Genomic DNA, 24,815 nt, shown 5'->3' with positions numbered 1-24,815 from the left:
TGTTAACAACTCTATAGTTATGATAATTTTCTATTTATATTTTTTTTTTTATAATTAGTGGTCAATTAAACTCTGAAACAAATATTTTTTGTTGTGTGTTTTTTGTTTCATGTTTAAATATTTTAGATTTTTTTGTATAATAAATGATTCCCTTTAGTACGTGTTCAAGAAGTGTCACCATCTATCAACTAATAATTGCTTGAATTTTGACTAGAAATAGTCATGGGACCCAAATAATCCCAGGCTAATTTAAATATCGTTAAAAGATATAAAGTTAAATGCTTGGTTGGTTCTTGTCGTTTGCGAAAATTACAGACTTGGTCCTAAGGGTTCATTAGTTACACGCTTGGTCCTAATGGTTGCAATTTTTAAATTCGAGTGGTCCTTAACATTAACCTTTGTTAAATTTTTCAGTTAAGTCTTTATGAAATAGCTAAATTGTCCCTGAACAATTAAAAAAAGATAAGCCCACCCCTCATCTTTTTCTCCCCCATCTTTCTCTCTCTCTAACCCACCACCACCTCTACCTTCAACCCACCATCACCACCACCTCTTCCACCTCCATCTCCACCTTTAACCCACCACCAGCTCCCATCTCCCCAAACCACCACCACCACCACCACCCTACAAACTTCAAACACTGCCTTCATGCCAGCTCTCCCAAACAGAACTACAATAATTAAAAAGAGTAAACCTGCATAAATTTGCTCAATCTCCACCTCCGACACCATCCATCTCCACCGCCATCCATCTACCACCACCTAATTGCCATCACAGCCAGCCTCCTCAAACCCTTTCTCTTAGTGGTCCCCTTCTGCCTCTTCCTGTTGGCCGATTTCTGATGTAAGAACTAGTAAAGATTTCATAGAAGTTGTGGTAGTTGATGAAGAGGCTGTAGGAGTTGAGGAAGAGGGTTATGGGGCTAAAATCCTCCATGCTGAAGGTGCATTTAACCGTATGTATGGGAGCAAAGATTATGTCTTTCAGTCAGGATTCCATGGGAGAAAGTCGTTAATGCTAAAGCCGACTTACACATCAATGACAACGTGTTGAAATGGAACGATTCAGCTGGTGAGTCGACCTTTCTGGAGGGCAGAAAACGATTTTGGGCACAAATTAACGACATCCCTACAGATATTGGGTTGGGGTTCCACATGTGCAGACCAACATTATTGATCTTCAGTTGTAGGTGGATGAGGGTTGAAGAAGGGACAATAATGGATTAGGGTTTGCTCCTTTATAAATAGGATTTGTTAATCATATGTGGTTTTTTTAGTTAAGTTATAATTTTACTTAAAAGACCATTTTGCCCTTCATTAAAAAATAGAAAAAGACAAAAAAAAACTGGATGTTAACTAAAAAATCAGACAAGGTTTTGCTTTTTGATGAGAATGACAACAAAATTGAAACCACAAGGAACCAGATTCAAAAGGTTTGAGTTTTGCACTAAAGTGACAAAAGTGATCAAACGTCAAGGACCATTTTGACAGTTTACTCTTATTCTTAAGATAGGTTTGTTGTTAGATCCACGTATAGTACATTTTTTATAATAATCCATTTAATGAAACATTAGTGCCAAAGGGTCTTGAATCTAACGGTACCAAAGTGTTGGATAAAATTTGTCTTTCTGGTGCTGAGTATTTTATCGCCGCATATAAGTTGTCAATCCTAAAAAAGTGTAAATTAATAGTAGAATGAGAGAGTGTAAAAAAATTCAAACATTAGGACATTAGTTAATTTATATAAAATTTACTTAGCAATATTTGGATGACTTTATAATTTTCTATTGCTTAATTAACATATAACTAAAATTAGGTAACATAAAATATATTTTGTTATTAGAAATATCAAAGTTTTGAAAAAAAAAGAAAATAGAAAATAATAGGTTGTATCTTAATTTGTCACCTCCTTTTACCAAATGTTATGGGTGTTAGTCATGTTGGTATTCACGTCATTTGGTTAAAGGGTTATTCGAATTTGAATTTTGAAAATAGATTCGAAGCTTATCTGAATTTAGTTCAATTTCAACAGTTAGAAATGTCTGTATGGAAATGGGAATTAATAACAATAGATTTTGTTACTAAGCTACCTAAAACAAGAAAAGGTAATGACGCAATCTGGATGATTGTAGATCGATTAACCAAATCGGCTCATTTCCTACCAATGAAGGAAACCTTTAGCATGGAATAACTAGCTAAGTTATATGTGGATGAGGTAGTATCATTACATGGAGTTCCACTCTCCATTGTATCTGATAGAGATAGTCGTTTCACGTCACATTTTTGAAAAAGCTTCCAAAAAGCTATGGGGACACGATTAAACCTAAGTACAACATATCACCCCCAGACAGATAGACAAAGTGAAAGAACGATACAAACCTTAGAAGACATGTTGAGGGCATGTGTTATAGATTTCGGTGGAAATTGGGACGACCATTTGTCATTAATAGAATTCTCCTATAACAACAGTTATCACACAAGCATCAATGCTGCCCCATTCGAAGCACTTTATGAACGAAAGTGCCGAACTCCAGTATGTTGGGCAGAAATAGGAGAAAGCCAATTATCAGGTCTCGGAATTGTACAAGAAACCACCGACAAAATAACTCAAATCAAGGAAAGATTGAAAACGGCAAGAGATCGCCAAGTTGGAGACAATGTGCTATTGAAAGTTTCTCCTTGGAAAGGAGTAGTCCGCTTCGGTAAGAAAGGAAAGTTAAGCCCAACATATATCGGACCATTTAAAGTTATCCAACGAATAGGACCAGTCGCTTATCAGTTACAACTACCAGAGGAATTGGCAGTGTACATGATGTATTTCATGTGTGTAATCTTAAGAAGTGTTTAGCTGATGAATCACTCATAGTACCTCTTCAGGATATAGAGGTAAATGAAAAAGTAAAGTTTGTTGAAAAACCTCTGCAAATAGAAGACAGAAAGATTAAGAATCTTAGAGGTTAATTCTGGTCAAGGTAAAATGGGATTCAAAAAGAGGACCAGAATACACATGGGAACTAGAATCAGAAAATGAAACGAAAGTATCCTAACTTATTCCAGTGAATCTCGAGGACGAGATTTAAAATAAGGTGGGGAGGATATAACAACCTCAAAATTTTCCATTTCCCATCCCTAAAATGCACACTAAGTGTTAGTGCATCACGTCTATTAACTTCGTCTTGTATCATATAATAGGATAGGTTAGAATAACCAGTGCACGAGGTTTGAGAATCAAAGATTAGAAGTTAAGGTGTTGATTTCGCTCGTAATGAACCAAGGTCACTTGGAGCGAAATCAGAAACTTCTGATTTCGCCCGAAAGGCATTTGGTCATAAGAGCGAAATCAGGTCTAGTATATAAGGTGCACTTGTTTGTTCATTTGGCACGGAATCTGAACTGTGTAACGAAGTGCTGCCAGATTGTTCTCAGGCTGTAATCAGTGTTAAATCAATACAAGAGACATTATAATTACATAGAGTGTCCGTTTCATTGATTCCGCCTTTGATTCGGATAAAAGACTCTTCTGATCGACTCATTCGGGTTCAACAACGATCCTACAAGTGGTATCAGAGCTCAGGAAGAAGAGTTTAGCTCGATTGCAATTATATTCTGTCTTCTACACCTTCTTTCATCATTTCAGGAAGTTTTATCGGACAAAACCGGATCAAAATTTCACAGATTGTGTATAATTGGACATTAACAAACCCTGGAAAATTTCATACCTAAAATCGGACTAAAAATGGACCAAATTGACCCCCGAGCTGATTTCGCTCGTATGGACATCCTATGATTTCGCTCATAGATCATATCAGATTTCGCTCCAGGATCATTATTTTGTTAATTTCGCTTCTGGGAACATCTGATTTCGCTCTAAAAGCAGCCTAATTTCGCTCTTGTGACACATTACTTTGAGGTTTCGCTCCAAATTACCATCTAATTTCGCTCCAGTAGACAAGTTAGTCTAATTTCGCTCCAATGTGCTAAAGTTGGTAATTTCGCTCCAAAGACAAGTGTGATTTCGCTCCTGGGTGACATAAGCAGTAATTTCGCTCCAAAGCTTAGCAAATAGTTGATTTCGCTCGAAAGTGTTATTCTGATTTCGCTCCTAATAGCAAAGACTGCTATTTCGCTCCAACTTGCAACCTGATTTCGCTCGAATTGATATTCAAGTGATTTCGCTCATAGTGTTATTCCTTGATTTCGCTCGAAAGGGAATACTTGGTTAAAATCTGATTTCGCCCGAGAGTCATATTTCGCTCGAAAGTGAACTTTTTCGCATCAAGATCATTTCACGACAATCGAGTGTTGGTTTATTACAGTTTATTTGATATTGTTTAAACTGATTAAGTTTGTTTGATTGTGAATTCTCAGGTATATCAAGAATTTCAAAACATGGCTAATGTTGATCCTGATAGATGGTGGAAAGCAGATTATGCAAGATGGGAAATCGGAATACTCAGTGAACCATTCAAAGAAGCCCAGAGAGCCGAAATATGGAATGACGATTTGGAATGTTACATGGATCCATGGGATAATCCAGTTGTTGACCCATCAAAAGTGGATTTTGAAGCTGTAATAAATTTGCTTCCGAGTGAGGGCACTTTCAACACAAGAAGGCTTTCTGATGAAAGTTATTTGCCGGATTTGGAGAAAAAGATAAGAGAAGTTTGTGTAGCAAGTCTACCAAAGGTGGTAGAAATGAAGAAGAGAACAGAAGAAAAGGTGAAAAAGATGTTTGAAGATTTGAAGAAGAAAGTTTTAGAGGAAGTCAAAGCTGCAGCAGCAAAAACTGAAAAAGGAAAATAAGTTGTTACTGAAAAACAGCAGGTTTTTAAAGAAGTAATTTCAAAGAAAGAAGAATCTGTAAAGCTTGTATCTGTGAAATCTGAAACAGTGATTAAGAAAGAGACTGAAGAAGACACACCAGTCTTTGAGATTGTTCAGAAGGAGAAGAAATAGGTTGAAGATATTCGAACTTTGAAAGATGAAAAGAAAGTTGCTGATGAACAGATTTTGGATTTGCGCCTGAACTGCGAAAAATTGAGATCTGAAAATGACAAACTTTTAAAGAACGTTGAGAGTTTGTCATTAGAAAACAAAAATTTTTAAAAATTAGAAAACGATTTGAAAAATCAGATAAAAATATTAGTAAATGAAAAATCAATTTTTGAAAAACATAATTTGGAAAAGCAAGATTCAATAAATTCTCATCTTGAGAATATCATTCGACTTGAAAAAGAAGCCGAATGTAATAGAAATAAAATTGCTGATTTAGAAAACAAGTTGAAAAGTTTTATGACTTTTGCACCATATGTGTGTCCAAAACCGATCAATGTTGTTCCAATAAGTGATAAGGTCACAAATTTTGACAAAGTCAAAATTGAAGATTGTGATGACAAATCTAACGATGAAAAAGAAAAGAAAAGAAAAATACTTTTAGATTTACAAGAAAAATTTCAAAATACTGTTTTACAATCTACTGGAATAGGTGAATACTCAAAGCAAAAACCTGTTAAGAAGAACGCAGAACAGAAACAAAAAGATAAAAATTTGAAAAATTCTAAAAATGAAAATAAAAGCTCATCAGATAAGTCATCCAATCATTATAAAAAATCACAAAAATCTAAAAATGAAAACTCACAAAATGTTGGTAATAAGTGGTGCCGGTTTGACCACAGTGCTCGAAAGACAAATCCAGCATTGCAGAGGAGAAATGATTATCACCAAGCCCAACAATGTTATGATCTGAAGGTTTGGACTAAGATAAGTGGATGGTACGATAACAGAGTGTGCTACACTTGTGGTGTTAGAGGACACATTGTTGTTAACTGCCAGAATTGGAATTATGAAACAAGAAGATGCTATAATTGTCATATCAGAGGACATATTGCCAGAGATTGCCCAAGGAGATCGAGGGTTGAATCTAAGAGAATGGTGAAGAAATCAGTCAATGTCAAGACCGAAGAACAAAAGATTCTAGAACAGAAAGTGAAGCTTTCGTAGGGGCAAAAAGACAGTCTGAGGAAAAAGAGGAAGAAAGCACGAGAGTATTTGGAAAGGATTTTGTCCTCAGGTTCATCAGTTGGTACAAATAAGAATTCTGATGAATCGATTCACTCGACTGCAAAGCCAAGCAAATTGAATTCTTCAGATGCAAATTTGAGGACAAACAAGAAGAAAAAGAAAGTTATCGGCGATGAATCTGGCTCATCAAAGTCAGACAAGCCAAGTTCGGGCAATGAATCTGATTCCACAAAATCAGATGAGCCACAAGTTGAGGTAAAAAAGGAAGAAACAATTCCTTTAATGAATGATGAGGATTTTCCACCATTACAAGCCGCAAACCTGAAATCAAAAGGTGTTGATACTGGAAAAATGTTTAATAGCAATGTTAAACATATTTTTAGTAAGATGGCTGATGGTAAGGAAAAAGGAGTAAAAGAATTTTATGAAGAAAAGAGAAAAGCTCAAAATGTACCTAAGGCTGGTCAGGCTTGGGTGTCAAAACTTGTTGGTTGAATTCCTGAGTTGCCGGAGTTCCCATGTTGGTAAGTGTGGAACAGGTATCGGCATCATTCCTGAGAAATTCACAGGATGGTAACTGTGATATTTCGAATTACAAAAGACTAATCAAGGACATTAAGTTGTACTTGATTTATCTTTTCATCATGTGATTAAAGGAAATCAATGTGATGAAAGAACCCTGAATTTGTGTAAAGACAAACAAAACTAATTTTCTGGAAAAACCATTTTGATTAAAACAAACTTAAGTATTTTGAAATCATAATAGGAAAATAGTTTGTTGTCAGGGGGAGTTCTGATTGAATACGCCGAAACCCTCACGGCTGAACAAACATGATTACTTTCATCAGATCGAAAAACGGTTTTCAAACTGTAAAAGATCAATGGGTTGTAAATCATGGGGGTACAAAATTTGACAACATGATACTATAAAACATCACACAAGATGCAGAAAATGGATGGCGAGACAAGGCTATCTACATCGGTTATCAAAATTTTTAATGATTTTGCATTTTAGGGGGAGAAAAATTTGTCAGAAAATACAAAAACATTAGAAAATTTGAAAGAGCCAAAAACATGATAAAATTCAAAAATTGAGTTTTTGCGTAAAAAGAGGAAATGATAGTGCATCAGTAGACAGTTACAGTATGCTAAAGAATTGTAATGATTAAATAGCGTTAAACAGTCTCACTGATGATATGTCGATAGGTTTTTATACATTTAGTAAATTTTTTTGGGATATAAACTTAAAATTCAAACTTACTTATTTCGTGGGGAACACTACTTGGATATATAGGTAACCCCTGAAATCTCGTTTGAAAGGTCCCTTATTCTGAGATACTAGGTCTTTATACTCAGTATCTGGGGTATTATTCCGGGACTTCTGCTGAATGGAAGTTCTGACCTAGTCCTTGAATAATACTTTTCGTATTGCTTGAAACATAGCACCATCCTCAGCATAAAAACGATGAAACATTGCAAAATGCTAATCGTGTGCTGTTGTAACTAAAAGGTCCTCTAAAGGGGACACACCAAAAAGTCGAAGCCGTCATCTCTCTGCGTATACGGAAGTATCGACCTGAGCTCTCACGGCCCTCACAATTTAACCCCTTACATATATCATTTGTGGTATACTCACCTGTAAGACTGAATAATTGGGATTCTGGATACGGGAGTATATTCAAGAGGTGGGACACATGAATGAGTTTATGTTCTTAAAACACCTAAATCGTATCCTGAATCAGTTGAAATTTGTATGAAAATTTAAGTGGACCAGTATATCGACAATCTAAGTGAATTGTTTAATTCTTAACATGTAATTAAGCTCAATGGTACTTGTGACTTGTCAAAACTGATATGATCCTCTGACGCATACTCAAACAAAAATATTGTATGTAAATACGTTTGTACATATTTCTTTACTGCTTTATATTTTAAGAAAATACAAAAAGATTTTGATTTCTGCTTTATTTTCGACAACCGATGTCTGAGATGCTGAGTTTCAAAATCTCAGTAAGCTGATTGTGTTTCTGAAAATAAAACAAGTTCATTAATTTGAAACTTGATATTAAAAATTAAAAAATCAAAAACAGTTTGTGATATCTCCAAGGTCATTAGTTTGGACTTGGATTTGTGGGGGATTTGGATGTTTATATTGTTAATAGAGCTAGTTTCCGATACGATTTGATCAAACTGCCAAATTCATGAGAAGTGATTTTGAGGAGATTGAGTTGCCAGATTACGATATCTGGAAGTTTAAAATGTTGTTACTTATAACTGTATGAGTGATTGCAATAAAAGTCTAGACTACGATCCCGAGAGCTGAGTCTAAGGGGGAGTCTGAAGATAAGCTTGAAGTTAGGAGGAGCTTATAGATGGAAAGTGAGGTGTCGATCCCTAAAAGCACGGAAGCTTGACGAAAGGGGGAGCCTGATGATAATGAAGCTGTTGATGATAGAGCCAGTGATGAGATTCTGATATAAAAGTCAAAGAGAGAAGCTGATCAAGAGAAGAAAGATTGAAAGATGCTTTTATTGTTACAATCTGAGTGAGAGTGCAGAATGATCAAGACTGAAGCGATGTCATGACAGAGACTAGACACTGAAGACTTCGTCAATATCCGAGGGGGAGTCTGTTAGTGCATCACGTCTATTGACTTCGTCTTGTATCATATAATAGGATAGGTTAGAATAACCAGTGCACGAGGTTTGAGAATCAAAGATTAGAAGTTAAGGTGTTGATTTCGCTCGTAATGAACCAAGGTCACTTGGAGCGAAATCAGAAACTTCTGATTTCGCCCGAAAGGCATTTGGTCATAAGAGCGAAATCAGGTCTAGTATATAAGGTGCACTTGTTTGTTCATTTGGCACGGAATCTGAACTGTGTAACGAAGTGCTGCCAGATTGTTCTCAGGTTGTAATCAGTGTTAAATCAATACAAGAGACATTATAATTACATTGAGTGTCCGTTTCATTGTTTCCGCCTTTGATTCGGATCAACAACTCTTCTGATTGACTCATTCGGGTCCAACAACGATCCTACACTAAGGAACCCTAATTGGAACCCTGAACTTGTACGGCGCAACCCAAATTGAAAAACGGAAGAAACCAAAAACAGGGACCCCATGAGACTCATGGGGGAATCCCCTAAATCTTCCGCGATGCGCGACAGGAGTTCTGGACGTATGTAACTCTATTTTGACACATGGCCAGGCTATACTTGACACAAGGCTACCCTAGGCTAGATGGCCGCCACCCACGACACGTGGAAGGATCCCAGAAATCTGTCGCGACGCGCGGGGCAGGTCCAAGTTGGCTATAAAGCCCTCAGTCTGGGACAAAGTCAGTTTTCATATTTCGACGTAAAAATTAATTCATCTCACTGATCGTTGCTCTGTTTCTTTCAATTTACACCCTAAATTCCCGAAACTCTGCTACGATATCTGGTAATAACTCGACCACTGCTACGGTACTATATTTAATCGATTAAAACCGATCCAACGAATGTTTAAGTGCTGCCGCTACCGGCTATACTTTGTCATTGGTTGTGGGTTTCGTTCTCGTGATTATCGTTAGTGTTGTATTGAGTTAATACATTAATACGTTTGCATTGTATATTTAATTAGGTTTACCAGCTATAAACCAGTAGGCAAGCTCTGTCAACCTAAACCTGCAATGTGAGTGTCACATCCTAACCGATGGCGGAATCATCGGGGCGTGGCACTGAGCGAAACAGATTGTTCAAGAGAATCCATAACAACTATTAAGTGACAATATTTATATGGTTTAATATCCCATACTATTAAACAAATAAAGCATAAACAGTCATTACAGATATTCAGTCTCAAAAACAAATTCCATTCCGACAACTCAGATTTTTATTTAGTGAGTTTCTAGACTTCCTAACTTGGTTGCAGCCTAGCATAACATCCAATAAACCTATCACATACGTTAAAATAAAAGTCAATACATAAAGTAAAGGTGAGTACACAAGTTTGCACAGATAATAGTATAAAAGCGTTTTCGCATAACCAGCAAGTAACACGTAATGGGCAAAGCATGTAACTATCAACAATGATACCACCTAACCACGAGACTGTGATGTAGAGTATGCGCGACACATGTTCACCGAAACGAACACGTGAAGTAAAGTAATGTGATCCCTAGCAACCCCTGTCACACAGGTGCTGAGTCCAAACTATAGTACTATCGTTGCTAGAGGCGGTCTAGTGTAACACTGTATAAGCATAGTAACAAACATTCAACAAATCACGTATAGCATGCGGGAACGGTTAGCGTTTATAAAGTGTTTGCGTTGTGTGTTGTGTGTTGTGTTTTGATAGAGAACGTATGTAACACCCAAAGTGCGTTAAACGAAAATGGGTTCGAGTATACTCACAGAACGTGTACTAGTCAAGAAACACGATCCTCAGTGAAGGGAGCGCCAGGTCAGCATGCGTACGGGAACAGAAGCATAAGTCCTCCAAAGTGCTGAAATGGTCGGAAATCGAAGTGTCGGTGGGAAAACAGAAGCTTCGTACGAAGCTGTTGCCTTCGTACGAAGGGGCCCTTCGTACAAAGGTGGGTCTTTGTACTCATGCTGCTTTCGTTGTGACAACTGGCAATTTTCCACGTTTTCCGTACAATGCTAAACAGTAATTTGTGCATTAATGAATGTGCCTGATTTAGTTAATGACATGAATAATTTTCTGAATGCTGTCATATATATACAAATGCATTACACGTTGCAAAATTATTTACCATTATTGCATGCAACACTATATAGTTTAATTAGTGCATGAAACAAAGTTAGCACAGTTATCAGACAACTAGAGGCACTGACGGGAGCTCAGTACTCAGGCAGAAGTGATGTCAAGACACAGAATGAGCCCCGAAACTAAGAGTTACACTAGACTAGTGTGTAGGAAAGTAGGGATTTCAAAATTGCCTTCCTAGTGATGATTTAGGTGTCGGAAAGTGCCAGAAACACACTAAAACTGCAGAATTCTGCAGGAAGTAACCAAATTCAGCAAATTTCAGCAATTAAACATCAAAATATAATGCAGAAATGTGGTTTAATGGTCCAGAATACATTCCCAAGTGTCGGGAATCAAAACTGTCACAAAAGGAAACATAAAGCACACTAAACTGCGTAATTTAGCACCTTAACGAACCGATAACCAACCGAACACTACCCGAAACACCAAATTTTCACTAGAAGCATTGTTTTAGTGTCATGAAGCTAGTTATGGTCACCGAACATCATAACACAGCCTAAAAACACTAAATACCTAAAACACTAACCAATACACTTGGAATCCAACTAAATTACTTAACCACCCATTGCATCCCAACTAAGACGCCCCCCCCCCCATTTACGGTTCAACATGGGGCCCACCCCTTGATTTCTTTGTATTATTTTAAAAGATATGTTGGGTGAGAAATGGACATATTATCCAATGACTAAAGTGATGTTGGAAGTGTTTTATATAAAACCCACAAGACATAACTCTTAAATCATTTCACCATATTAATAACACATCTCTTCTTCTCCTTCCTTCTCTACCTACGGCCCAAATAACCCACCATAATCCCACCATTTTCATTCAACTATCAAGCATTCTAAGGTGTTATAGGGGTGCAAGAAACTTGATTAAGGAGCTTGGCGCCATTGGAAGTTGAAGGACCTTTCTCAAGAGCTTTTAACCACCAAGTTTATCATCTTCTTCATCTATGGTTTCTTCCCTAGCTTTGTACTAGTAGTAAGGCTCTTATAATCTCATTTTACTTCTTATTATGATGGTTAAAAGTATATGTAAAAGACTAAACATAAAGAACATAAAGAACTAAGAACATAACTCTTAACATAAAGCTCTAAATCATAAGAATCATTGTTGTTTTAGTGTATGTGTGCTTCTTGAATGTTGATTACTTGTGTTTATAATGTTAAACATCATATGAAACTTGCTAGATTGTGATTAAACACATGATCTAGCAAGTGAGAGGATGATCTTGTGAAGAACCAAGATGATCATCCTATTATGTAAACATGAACTTGAAAGATGAAATTGTTTTTATGAATGATGATGGTTAAAACATGATATTAGTCTTGTACATGGATGATTTCAAAGATGGTTTTCTCAAGAAACCAAGTTTAATTACAAGATTTACCTAACCATGTTTTTTAAAGAAACTAACCATGTTTTAGTTTTAATTCAAGTGTAGAAATGTGAAACGCCCAGATTTTCTCATTCGACTATTAACATAAAATTCATACAATTTTTACAAAATTTTGACATGACCCGTTTGCATTAAGAACTTTTCCACCTGCTTTTAACATTATCAATTTAATTAAGTTCTGCAACAGTTTTCAAAATAGCAAAGTGGTGACCATATAAGGTTCACCATAAACATTTTGTACAAACCACACTAAAAGGTTTTGAAATCCAAACTACATACTAACATACTAAACATAAGTTTAACACCATATCACAAAATTAAAACTTTGACCCCATACATAATAGACAACTTGAACCGGAAGCGTGTAAAAAGGTCGACATTGTGTGTGTTCGGTCCGAGCGCGCCGCAATCAAGCATGTGATTTACCTATCATTCATAACAACAAAAACATTTGTTATTTCATAATACATAAACAATTCAAATCCTTTAATTACCTATCATTGTTCGACCCATTAACATGACATGTTACCTTATTAACATCCTTACTTCCATTCGGAAACATCCAACATATCACTTTCCGACCCATTCACAATGAATCATTACATACCATACTTTTCAACATACTTACACCATTTGACCCATTTTGAACAAGTCAATACCTCATATTCCAACAACCATTCTACTTATCATTCCGACCCATTTAAACGGGTCATTTCATATTCACAACAACATCAACTTTAGAATATTTCTCAAATAACTCTTTGCATCAAATCAATCATGACCCGTAATGAAAATTTACAATAAATCCATAGTACCAAATACTACCATTCATAAATCTACATTTAGAGTAAATAAAGTTCATATGAACTTACCGCGATCTTGAGATGCTTGTGCCTTCGAGTGACTTGCGTCTTCTTCCTTCTTCGTGCCTATATGTCATAATCTCATACTTTAGCTTTCATAAACATTACTTTCACAATCCTTATAGTACGTTTTGGCGTCTACTAATCACATACATCATTATCATAAAGAAGTTGCATCAACTTAACAAGTATCCATGTAAAAACCATAACTAAACTCACTTAGGCATTCAAACACATTGTGTGCGTATCACTAGTTTAGCACAATGTACAAGCATCCTAAGCACAATTTCCATAGTTCTCTCATTGATTAACATAAACATCCTTACTATTTTGAAATCTACCATTCGAATCATGAGCACATAGTTCTAAATCAATTATTCATAACAATTTCATCAATCAACAATCAAATTAACATACAAAACTTCACAATTGCTAAACATTACTTGACATGCAAGTAGGTTTTGCCCTAATCATGCTCCTATTCGAAATTTAGCATCCAATGATGTCTAGACCTTCATAGCAACCATTAATCATACTGAATTTTGTATTACATTCACGAATCACACAAAACCCACATAATCAAACATCATCAAATCACAAAATTTAACTTACCTGAGATCAAGAACACTTAGATAATCAGGATTCTTAGGTCATGCATTCGATTCTTCAAAAATCTGGCTTTCAATTGATGGAATTTAGTGATTTAGGGTTTTGTGAGGGAAGGAGTCCCCTCCTGGCTTCTCACGATCGCACAAACCAGACAAGGTCTGGTTTCTCCTTTTATTTATGTTTTATAACAATATTTACACATCTAGTCCCTCATCTTTTAATCCCTATTCACTTTGGTAATTTACCTTTTAACTTAAATCATCTTTCTTTTACTAACTTTTATTTTGACATAATTCTGTATCTTTTCCATTTTAACTTATTAAAACATCACTACACATTATACTTTTAGGACATACGAGAATTTGGGGTGTTACAAAATGTGTTGTTAACATGAAAAATTCAAAAGAATGATTTTTAGAAAAATCATTTTACAAGTTGTGAAAGTCTAAAATCTTCAAGAATGTGATATACAAACAAATAACCATGTTTTAAATGGTAATTAAGTCTACTAATTAACATGGTAAGTTACTACAAAAGAATGATTTTTAGAAAAATCATGAAGTAATGTAAATGGCATGATTTTGGCTTATAGTAAGTGTTGTTTGATTTGTGATGATTTTAAAAGAAAATGAAATGCTTTGAAAGCATGGAAACCTCCATTTTTAAGGGGAAACTATGGCAAAATTTTTCTAGAATTTAAACACTTAGAAAAATATTTTTAAACAAGTGTTTACACGTATATTTTTATCATGGTTTTTCATATAAAATTTGCCATATTTTTTGTTACAAAATTACAAATATTGGAGGTTGGTTTTTGATACATAAAAGTGACTAAGTATATATTTCGGAAAATATATATTTAGATGCCACAATTTGTGTGATTACTTGTATATTGTGTGTATTAGTTATATTATTTTAGGACTTGAAATAATATAACTCACCAAAATACCAAGAATTATAACACAAAATTTTACCAAAATTCCAAGAGAACAAATATATAATTTATACCCAAAATTGGACAAACCGAACAAGGAATATGGATTTTATATATATATTCCGGAATTAAGTTCATATATATTTTGACAAATAAATTAAACGGTATTTTGGAAACCAAAGAAATGGAAACTATGATTTTTACAAGTGTTACGAAAATATGTCATATTTTGTCAAGTAGAAAATACATTGTTTTTTAATAAAGAAAGGATATATATATATATATATATATATATATATATATATTTTCTTGAATTATTAGAAGATATATTATTTTGAAGAAAATACATTTTCTTAAACAAATTTAGAATATATTATTTTTGGGGTGAAAAATGGAATTATGAATATTTTCTAAGATAATCTTGAAAATATAATTATTTTTTGCCAAGAAAGGATTATGGATAATTTTCTATATAAGATTTCTTAAAATATATATTTTAAGAATATATATTGGTGAATTTTTATTTGATTAAAAATATTATTCCGGAAAATTAAATACAAAAATTAAGTATAAAGATACGTAACAAACACAACAAAAATACGTATTCGCGTACGTATAAATACACACCGGAATACGCCACCAATACTTTCACAATCCTTATAGTACGTTATGGCGTCTACTGATCACATACATCATTATCATAAAGAAGTTGCATCAACTTAACAAGTATCCATGTAAAAACCATAACTAAACTCACTTAGGCATTTCGTCAAACACATTGTGTGCGTATCACTACTTTAGCACAATGTACAAGCATCCTAGGCACAATTTCCATAGTTCTCTCATTGATTAACATAAACGTCCTTACTATTTTGAAATCTACCATTCGAATCATGAGCACATAGTTCTAAATCAATTATTCATAACAATTTCATCAATCAACAATCAAATTAACATACAAAACTTCACAATTGCTAAACATTACTTGACATGCAAGTGTGTTTTGCCCTAATCATGCTCCTATTCGAAATTTAGCATCCAATGATGTCTAGACCTTCATAGCAACCATTAATCATATCGAATTTTGTATTACATTCACGAATCACACAAAACCCACATAATCAAACATCATCAAATCACAAAATTTAACTTACTTGAGATCAAGAACACTTAGATAATCAGGATTCTTAGGTCATGCATTCGATTCTTCAAAAATCTGGCTTTCAATTGATGGAATTTAGTGATTTAGGGTTTTGTGAGGGAAGGAGTCCCCTCCTGGCTTCTCACGATCACACAAACCAGACAAGGTCTGGTTTCTCCCTTTTTTATGTTTTATAACAATATTTACACATCTAGTCCCTCATCTTTTAATCCCTATTCACTTTGGTAATTTACCTTTTAACTTAAATCATCTTTCTTTTACTAACTTTTATTTTGACATAATTCTATATGTTTTCCATTTTAACTTATTAAAACATCACTACACATTATACTTTTAGGACATACGAGAATTTGGGGTGTTACAAGTCTACCCCCTTAAAGAAGGTTTCGTCCCCGAAACCTGAATACATACCAAATAATTCTGGGTAATGTTCTCGCATTTCATCCTCCGCTTCCCACATGAGTTCCGATCCTTTTCGATGTTGCCATTGGACCAACACTTGCCGAACGGATTTGTTGCAGAGTTGCTTTACTTTAAAATCCTTTATTGCGACGGGCTTTTCAACGTAATTTAATTTCTCGTCCACTTCAATATCATCCAAAGGTACATATGCGGTCTCATCCGCGAGGCACTTTCGCAATTGCGACACATGAAAGGTGTTATGAATCCCATCCAACGTGGGTGGTAATTCTAACTGGTACGCCACCGCCCCGACCCGGGCGAGTATTTTGAATGGCCCGATGTATCGAGGACCTAGCTTCCCGCGTTTACGAAAACGGATTATCCCTTTCCATGGAGAGACCTTTAGTAGCACATGATCTCCCACTTGAAACTCAACTGGTCACCTTCGTCGATCCGCATAAGACTTTTGTCTATCTTGCGCTGCTTTTATCCTTGATCTAACCATATCAATCTTTTCATTCGTCTTGGCTACTACTTCTTTTGACGCGAGTTCTCGTTGACCCACTTCCCTCCAACAAACCGGAGTCCTACATTTCCTTCCATAGAGCATTTCGTAGGGGGCCATTTTTATGCTGTTATGATAACTATTATTATATGAAAACTCTACCAAAGGTAGATGATCAACCCAGCTTCCCCCAAAATCCTGGACACACGCCCTTAACATATCAACTAATGTTTGTATAGTTCGTTCCGATTGACCATCGGTTTGAGGATGGTAGGCGGTGCTAATATGTAACTGGGTTCCCAATTCTTCATGAAACTTCCTCCAGTAACGGGATGTGAACCGGGTGTCTCGGTCGGATACTATAGACACCGGAACCCCATGTGGGGATATAATCTCGTTCATATAAACTTCTGCCATCTTTTCTGAATTATAAGTTTCCCGAATAGGTAAGAAATGTGCGCTTTTGGTCAGTCGATCAACGACCACCCATATTGCATCGTGCCCTTTTCTTGTCTTGGGAAGCTTAGTCACCAAATCCATCGTTACATGTTCCCACTTCCACACCGGAATTTCCAAGGGTTGCGGCTTTCCATATGGCTTTTGGTGTTCGGCTTTTACTTGAGAACATGTCAAACATTTAGCAACATACTTGACAATGTCTCTTTTCATTCCCGGCCACCAATAATTCATCTTCAAGTCTCGATACATCTTTGTAGCTCCCGGATGAACGGAGTACCGAGACTTGTGAGCCTCGTTCAAAAGTAATTCCTTCACATTACATTCCCGAGGAATCCAGATTCGGTCATACCTCGTTTTCATACCATTCACATTTTCTTTCAAGTCGTGAATAAATCCCTTCGTTCGTTCCTTCTTTGAGTCATCGGTATTTAAGGATTTTAGTTGAGCTTCCCGTATTTCTTCAAGGAGTTTAGAAGTAATCACCATCCTCATCGATTTCACCCGAATCGGAGGCGGATACTCCTTTCGACTTAGAGCGTCCGCCACTATATTAGCCTTCCCGGGATGGTAATGAATGTCACAATCGTAATCCTTAATGAGTTCCAACCATCTTCGTTGCCTCATGTTAAGATCTTTCTGCTCGAAAAAATATTTGAGGCTTTTATGATCCGAGTAAATAGTACATTTCACCCCATATAGATAGTGCCTCCATATCTTCAAGGCAAATACGACCGCCGCCAATTCTAGATCATGAGTTGGGTAATTGTTTTCATGCTGCTTGAGTTGTCTTGAAGCATAAGCAATGACTTTACCCTTTTGCATTAACACGCAACCTAAACCTTGGTGAGAGGCGTCAGTATACACCACCAAATCATCCGTTCCATCTGGTAATGTCAACACTGGGGACCTTGAGAGCTTTTCCTTTAAAGTCTGAAGCGCTTTTTCTTGTTCTTCGCCCCATATAAACTTTTCAATCTTCTTTGTTAACTTCGTAATAGGCGAGGCTATCTTGGAGAAATCTTGGATAAATCTCCTGTAGTACCTAGCCAAGCCTAGAAAACTTTTTATTTCCCTTGGATTCTTCGGGGGTACCCAATTCATTACCGCATCTACTTTGGACGGGTCCACATGGACACCATCCGCATCGATTATATGACCCAAAAACTGTACCTCTCTAAGCCAAAAGGCACACTTTGAGAACTTTGCATATAACTTTTCCTTGCGAAGTGTTTCCAATACATCACGTAGGTGGGAAGCATGCTCTGCTTCACTTCGGGAGTATATTAGTATATCGTCAATAAAAATGATTACATACTTATCAAGCATAGGTCGGCACACCCGATTCATTAAATCCATAAACGCAGCTGGTGCGTTCGTTTGGCCAAAGGACATTACTAAAAACTCGTAATGTTCGTACCACGTTCAAAACGCAGTCTTCGGCACATCTTCTTCTCGTACACGCAGTTGGTGGTAACCCGACCGCAGATCGATTTTCAAAAACCAACTTGCCCCTTGAAGCTGGTCAAATAAGTCATCAATTCTGGGCAACGGGTAACGATTCTTCACCGTTAACTTGTTCAACTATCGATAGTCGATGCACATTCGCATCGAACCATCTTTCTTCTTCACGAATAATACGGGCGCTCCACATGGTGAAACACTTGGTTTATTAAAACCCATATCGAGCAACTCTTGAAGTTGCGTCATCAATTCTTTCATTTCGGTCGGGGCCAACCGATAAGGAGCTTTAGCTATCGGTTTTGCATCCGGGTTAAGCTCTATCTTGAATTCTACTTCCCGTTCGGGCGGAAGCCCCGACAAATCTTCCGGAAACACATCCGGATATTCGTTCACTACATTCACATCTTCAAGCTTTGGGACACCTCGATTGGTGTCAATCACGTAAGATAGATACGCCTTACCTCTGTTCTTCACATGTTTGACAGCTTTGATTACAGAACACAATTTCGACTTGATGACCCTATCTCCTTGAACACTTACCCGTTCCCCCCCCCCCCGAAGTTACTACATGAATGACTTTCTTTTCACATTGAATTTCAGCATGGTTTTGGGCTAGCCAATCCATTCCTACAACTACTTTAAATTCCCCCATGTACATCGGGACAAGATCTATACTAAATTCCTCATCTTCTATTAAGATCTTACAGTTTCTACAAATATCATGTAACAAATAGCTTTTACTATCAGTAACTTCCACTTCTAAGGGAACTAACATCTTTTCAAGCTTAAACGATGGATGAACTAACAATTCATTAGAAATAAACGATCTACTAGCCCCGGAATCAAATAATACATTCATAGGCATAGAATTAACCAAGAATATACCTGAGACCACATCCGAGCTAGTCTTAGCTTCATCCGAGGTTAACTGGAACATCCTCCCACGAGCCTTGGAAGGCTCATCCTTCTTTCCATCTTTCCTTGCCCCCTGTTGAAGTTTCGGGCATTCTGCTTTAAGGTGTCCTGTTTGATTACAATTGTAACACGCTTTTGAATTTTCGGGGCATCTATAATACGGATGTCCCTCTTGCCCACACTTGTAGCATCCTTTCTTTCCACACAAACATTCACCCGAATGATGTTTCCCACATGTCTTGCAAGTCGAAACTCCACTACTTGCCTTCCCTTTCTTGTTTTGATCTTGATATCTTGCCTTTTTCGATGGATTTGTGTTGGTAGGCTTTTCCGCCACCCTTTTTTCTCCACGTTCGACTTGCCTTCTTATCTCGATTTCCCTATCTCTTGCCCAGTCAATTAGTTCATTCAACGTTGCACACTTTGAGGGATTTTACAAACTCCCGATATTCAGCCTTTAACATAGCATGATAACGTAAAATTCTCAACCTCTCAGTCCCCGCTATCTCCCACAAAACTTCACCTTGTCTAGGAACTTATTCGTTACTTCGTCAATCGTGTCATCCTTTTGTCGAAGATGTAAGAAGTCTTCTTGAATCTTATCAACTGCGGATTGTGGGCTATGATATTTCAGAAATGGCTCATTGAATTCTTGCCACGTTAACGTTTGTACCTTGTCATCCCCCAATTCCTTAGAATGCGCGTCCCACCAATCCTTTGCTTGGAGTTGAAGGAGACCCGTAGCTAACATTACTTGGTCCTCCGCTTCACATCTACTTCTTACAAACACGGCCTCCGTACTTGAAATCCATCTTTGACAGGCTATCGGGTCAATTTCCCATTTATATGGCAAGGGGTTACTATAGGATCGGTTTTGACACCATACGATTGCGTAACGAACGTTCGACGTGCGGAATCCGTGAACGTGTGTGACCGAACACACAAGAACGTACTAGAACCGTGATTCTTATTGAAGAAGATGACGTGTACAATGCAAGAATCACGTGGAGAGAACTTTCTCTCTCTAGACTTTCTCTCTCTAAGCTCTAAGCTCCTAGATCACAAATGAGCAAAAAGTCTCAAATGAGAACCCTAATGGTTCTATTTATAGGCCAAGGTATAAGGAGGTTCTCCTTATTTACCATTATGCCACCTTGCCTTTTAGTAACTAGATGTTACAATATAATCCTAGATTTCTACAGTTTCAGCTACGGTTTGAATTGACGGAGGCGATATACATTAATGCACCAACAGACTCCCCCTTGGATATTGCCGCAGTCAATCCGTAGTTAAACTCGTAGCGACTTGTCTTTCTCTCTCTCTTGAGTCTTCTTTAAGATTTAACGTCTTCAGCAAACACAGACTCCCTCTTGCTCGAACAGAATCCCGGTGGATCTGTCTTCAGCTTCAGCTCCCCCTTTCGGTAGTCTCTTCAGGCTCCCCGTTTTGTCAAGCTTCCGTGCTTTTGGGATCGACACCTAGCTTTCCGGTTACAAGCTCTTCCAAAATAGTTATCTGGTTCCTTGAATGCACACTCCCCATTGCATTGAGCTTGTCTTCAGACTCCCCCTTAGACTCAGTTGTCGGGATCGTAGTCTAGCTTTCATTAGCCTTATACCTACACATACTTTAATCAACAATAAAATTTGACTTTATGCTTATCACTTGTATTTAAAATGATTAAATTGGTTTCAAATTAATGAGCCATTTATCCATTTCAAAAACAAAATATTTCTCATTTCCAACAAACTTTCCCAAACCTTTGTTCTTCCTGTTTAGCACTTGGAATTTTGAATATCAGCTTTTCAACATCAGTTGCCAAAAATCTTTTTGGATTTTTCAAAATTTCATGCTAAAACACACTAAAATCTTTTTGGATATTTGTCTTTAATGAAAAGCAGTAAAGAAATATTTACAGATAATATTTTTGTGAGTTTGTGAAAGAGGATCATATCAGTTTTTGAGACACATCACAAGCACCATTAAGCTTTTAGACATTTTAAGTTCTAAACGATTCACATAGATTGACGATATAGTTGTCCTCTTAAACTCAATCTAAAAACTTTCGAAATGCTTACCGATACGTTTAAGGTATATTAATTTTTCACTAAATTCTTATGGACCCCACGATCTCAGCATATCCCCTCATCATGCAATACACTAACTCAAGTAATGCGTTTAAACTTTCATCAACTGTGATATGTGCGAAAACAAAGCAGAATGTTTAAACATTAACAATCAGGTCGATACTTCCGTATACGCAGAGAAAGTCCAATGTTTAAACAAAATAAGAAATAAAAACAAGTTGAAGTTGTTTAGGCTTTAACCACCAGGTCGATACTTCTGTATACGCAGAGGAGGTCCAAAGCTTAAACGAAACACCAAAGAAAATAAAGCAGAACGTTTAGGCAATAACATCCAGGTCGATACTCACGTATACGCAGAGGATGTCCAATGCTTAAACAAAATAAAGAAATAAGACAAGTTTAAATCTTTGCAAAATAAAATGCACAATCACAGCGATTTTTCAGCAAAGTAGTGAAAGTTCACAAACTTAACCAGTTTTATGTCTTTCGACAATCAGCGATTACTGAGTAGGCACACAATCAAGAAGGACAAAACTAAGTACTGTGCTTTCAATCATGTTTCCCACTAGACCTAGGCTTTTTCATTTATGTTTGTATCGTTATCGCAAATCTACTAGTCTAGCTCAGCCTATCATTACATCATTAGTGAGATAGTTTATCACATTTGACATTTCATATCTTTAGCATGCTGTGATAGTCCACTGATTTACTATCATTTCCTCTTATTCGCAACAAAACTCATTTTTGATTTTTCAATGTTTTTGACTTTTTCAAATTTTCTATTTTTTTTAAATTTTTCTCCCCCTAAAATCAAAATATGTTTCAATTTTGAATTTCAAGGAAAATTTGAAAACAAACTGTACAAGAAACGTGACAAACTGATATCAAATCGCTTCAATTCGCCATTCACTTGGCATAAACAATCAGAACTCCCCCTGACAACAAACTATTTTTCCATTTAGATTTCAAAACACTTAAGTTTGTTTTAATCAAAATGGTTTTTCCGGAAAATTAGTTTTGTTTATCTTTTCACAATCTTGGGGTTTCATCACATTGTTCTTCTTTAATCACTTGTCGGAAAGATAAATCAAGTACAACTTAATGTCCTTGATTAGTCTTTTGAACTTCGAAATATCACAGTTACCAACCTGTGAATTTCTCAAGAAAGATGCCGATTCCTACTCCCCAATTACCAATCTGGGAACTCCGGCAAGTCAGGTTTTTCTATTTGAAAAGTTTCACCCAAGCCTGACGGTCCTTGGGTGCTTTTGAATTCTCGTTCAACAATGGTGGAAAGTTTGCATCATCCATTGTTAAACCAAAATTCTCGACTTTTACCTCAACACATGGCTCTTCTGGCTTTACCACACCAGATTCATTGCCTGAATGTGGCTTGTCTGACTTTGATAAGTCAGATTCATCGCCGACATGTGGCTCCTTTGTTTCCAAAGAAACAGATTCATTGCCAGTAACTTTCTTCTTCTTCTTTCTCTCTTCTATCCTCAGATTTGTATCTAATGAATTCATCTTGCTTGACTTTGCAGTCGAGGAAAGTGATTCATCAGAACTCTTATTTTTACCAACAGATGAACCCGAGGACAAGATCTTCTCGAGATACTCTCTCGCTTTCTTCCTCTTCTTTCACAGTCTGTCTTTCTGCCCCTGAGAAAGTTTCATTTTCTTTTCTTGAACTTTAGATTCTTGAACCTTCTGTTCTTTGGGCTTGACATTGACTGGTTTCTTTGCCAACTTTTGAGAATTAGCCCTCAATCTGTCATTCGATCTCCTTGGGCAATCTCTGGCAATGTGACCTCTGATGTTATAGTTAAAGCATCTCCTCGTCTCATAACTCCAACTTTGGCAGTTAACAGCAATGTGTCCTTGATAACCGCATCGGTAACACACTCTGTTATCGTACCAATCACCATTTTCAGCCCAAATGCTTAAATCAAAGCACTGTTTGGCTTGGTGATACTCCTTTTTCCTCTTGATTGCTGGATTTGACTTTTGAGCACTGTGGTCCGACCTGCACCACTTATTGCCAACAATTTTTGAATTTTGATTTTTCAATTTTTGTAATTTTTCATTGCGCTTGGATGATTGATCTGATGAGCTATTATTTTCTTTTTGTATATTTTTTACATTTTTTATTTTTTGTTTCTGTTCAACTTTCTTCTTCAAAGGTTTTTGCTTAGAGCATTCTCCCTTTTCAGTCGATTGTAGAACAGTTTTCTGAAATTTATCTTTTAATTTCAAAAACAATTTTTGTTTTTCAATTTTTTCATTTTCATCATCAGATTTCTCATCGCAATCTTTAATTTTGACTTTGTCAAAATTTGTGACATCGTCACTTATTGGAACTGAATTGATCGGTTTTGGACAGGGGATATTCAAAAACTCAGATGATGTCACAAAACCTTTCAATTTCTTTTCAAGCTCATCAATTTTAGCTCTCGAATTCTCAGCCTCATTTTCAAGCTGAGATATTCTTTCAAGATGAGATTTGATTGATTTTTCATTTTCAATCTTAATGTTTTCAAGAACAGACTTTTCATTGACCAAAACTTTTATCTGTTCTTGAAATTTTGTTTCATTTGCTTTCAGATTTTTGTTTCAAGTTTTATCCAGAAATCTTTATTTTCTGAGGATTTCTTTTTGCTTTCAAAGTCTTTTTCTTTCTCTTTCAAAACCTTGTTTTCTGATGTCAAACTATTCAAATTACCCAACAGTTTGTCATTTTCAGTTTTCAACTTCTCACAATTTTCTTTCAAACTAAGAATCTGCTTATCAACAGCTTGCTTCTCATTTCTCAACTTCTTGACTTCCAATGTCAAACTTTCCTCATCCTTCAAGAGTTTGCCATTGTAAGCTTCAAGTTTATCACATTTAGAGCACACTGATATGGAATTTGAAGATCCAATCTTCACAGATTCTTCATCTTTTGAAACTTCTTTTGTCCCTTTCTCGAATGAACCTGCACAAAATATTTTAACGAAATTAAGAGGGTTTGCATTCTTATCAATATAACAACCTCTCTTGATATCGTATTTCATCACATATTTTGCCCTAACACATTCAACAATCCTTTTGTTCATCTCATCAATCACATCTAAACTCATATCCACTAGATGTTTTTCCAATTCCCTTATCAAATCTTTCCTTTTCTTTCCATTTTCAAATTCATGAGTTTTAAGTTTGTTGATGAATCCTTTCAGATGTAAT

General features: G+C 36.3%; 1 protein-coding gene across 1 annotated transcript; it reads right to left on the bottom strand.

Moving 5' to 3' along the window:
- Positions 1-506: 506 nt before the first annotated feature.
- On the bottom strand, positions 507-18,522 carry LOC110869882. The gene is made up of 5 exons (XM_035975959.1): positions 17,493-18,522; positions 16,669-17,288; positions 16,176-16,566; positions 13,069-13,125; positions 507-670 (listed from the first exon to the last, which is right to left on the bottom strand). The coding sequence occupies exons 1-5, from the start codon at positions 18,520-18,522 to the stop codon at positions 507-509; spliced, it is 2,262 nt and encodes a 753-aa protein (XP_035831852.1).
- Between the last annotated feature and the right edge of the window lie 6,293 nt (positions 18,523-24,815).

The sequence above is a fragment of the Helianthus annuus genome, chromosome 8 (genome assembly GCF_002127325.2).
Source record: "Helianthus annuus cultivar XRQ/B chromosome 8, HanXRQr2.0-SUNRISE, whole genome shotgun sequence".
NCBI classification, from domain to species: Eukaryota; Viridiplantae; Streptophyta; class Magnoliopsida; order Asterales; family Asteraceae; genus Helianthus; species Helianthus annuus.
This window is presented reverse-complemented; position numbering and strand designations above follow the sequence as displayed.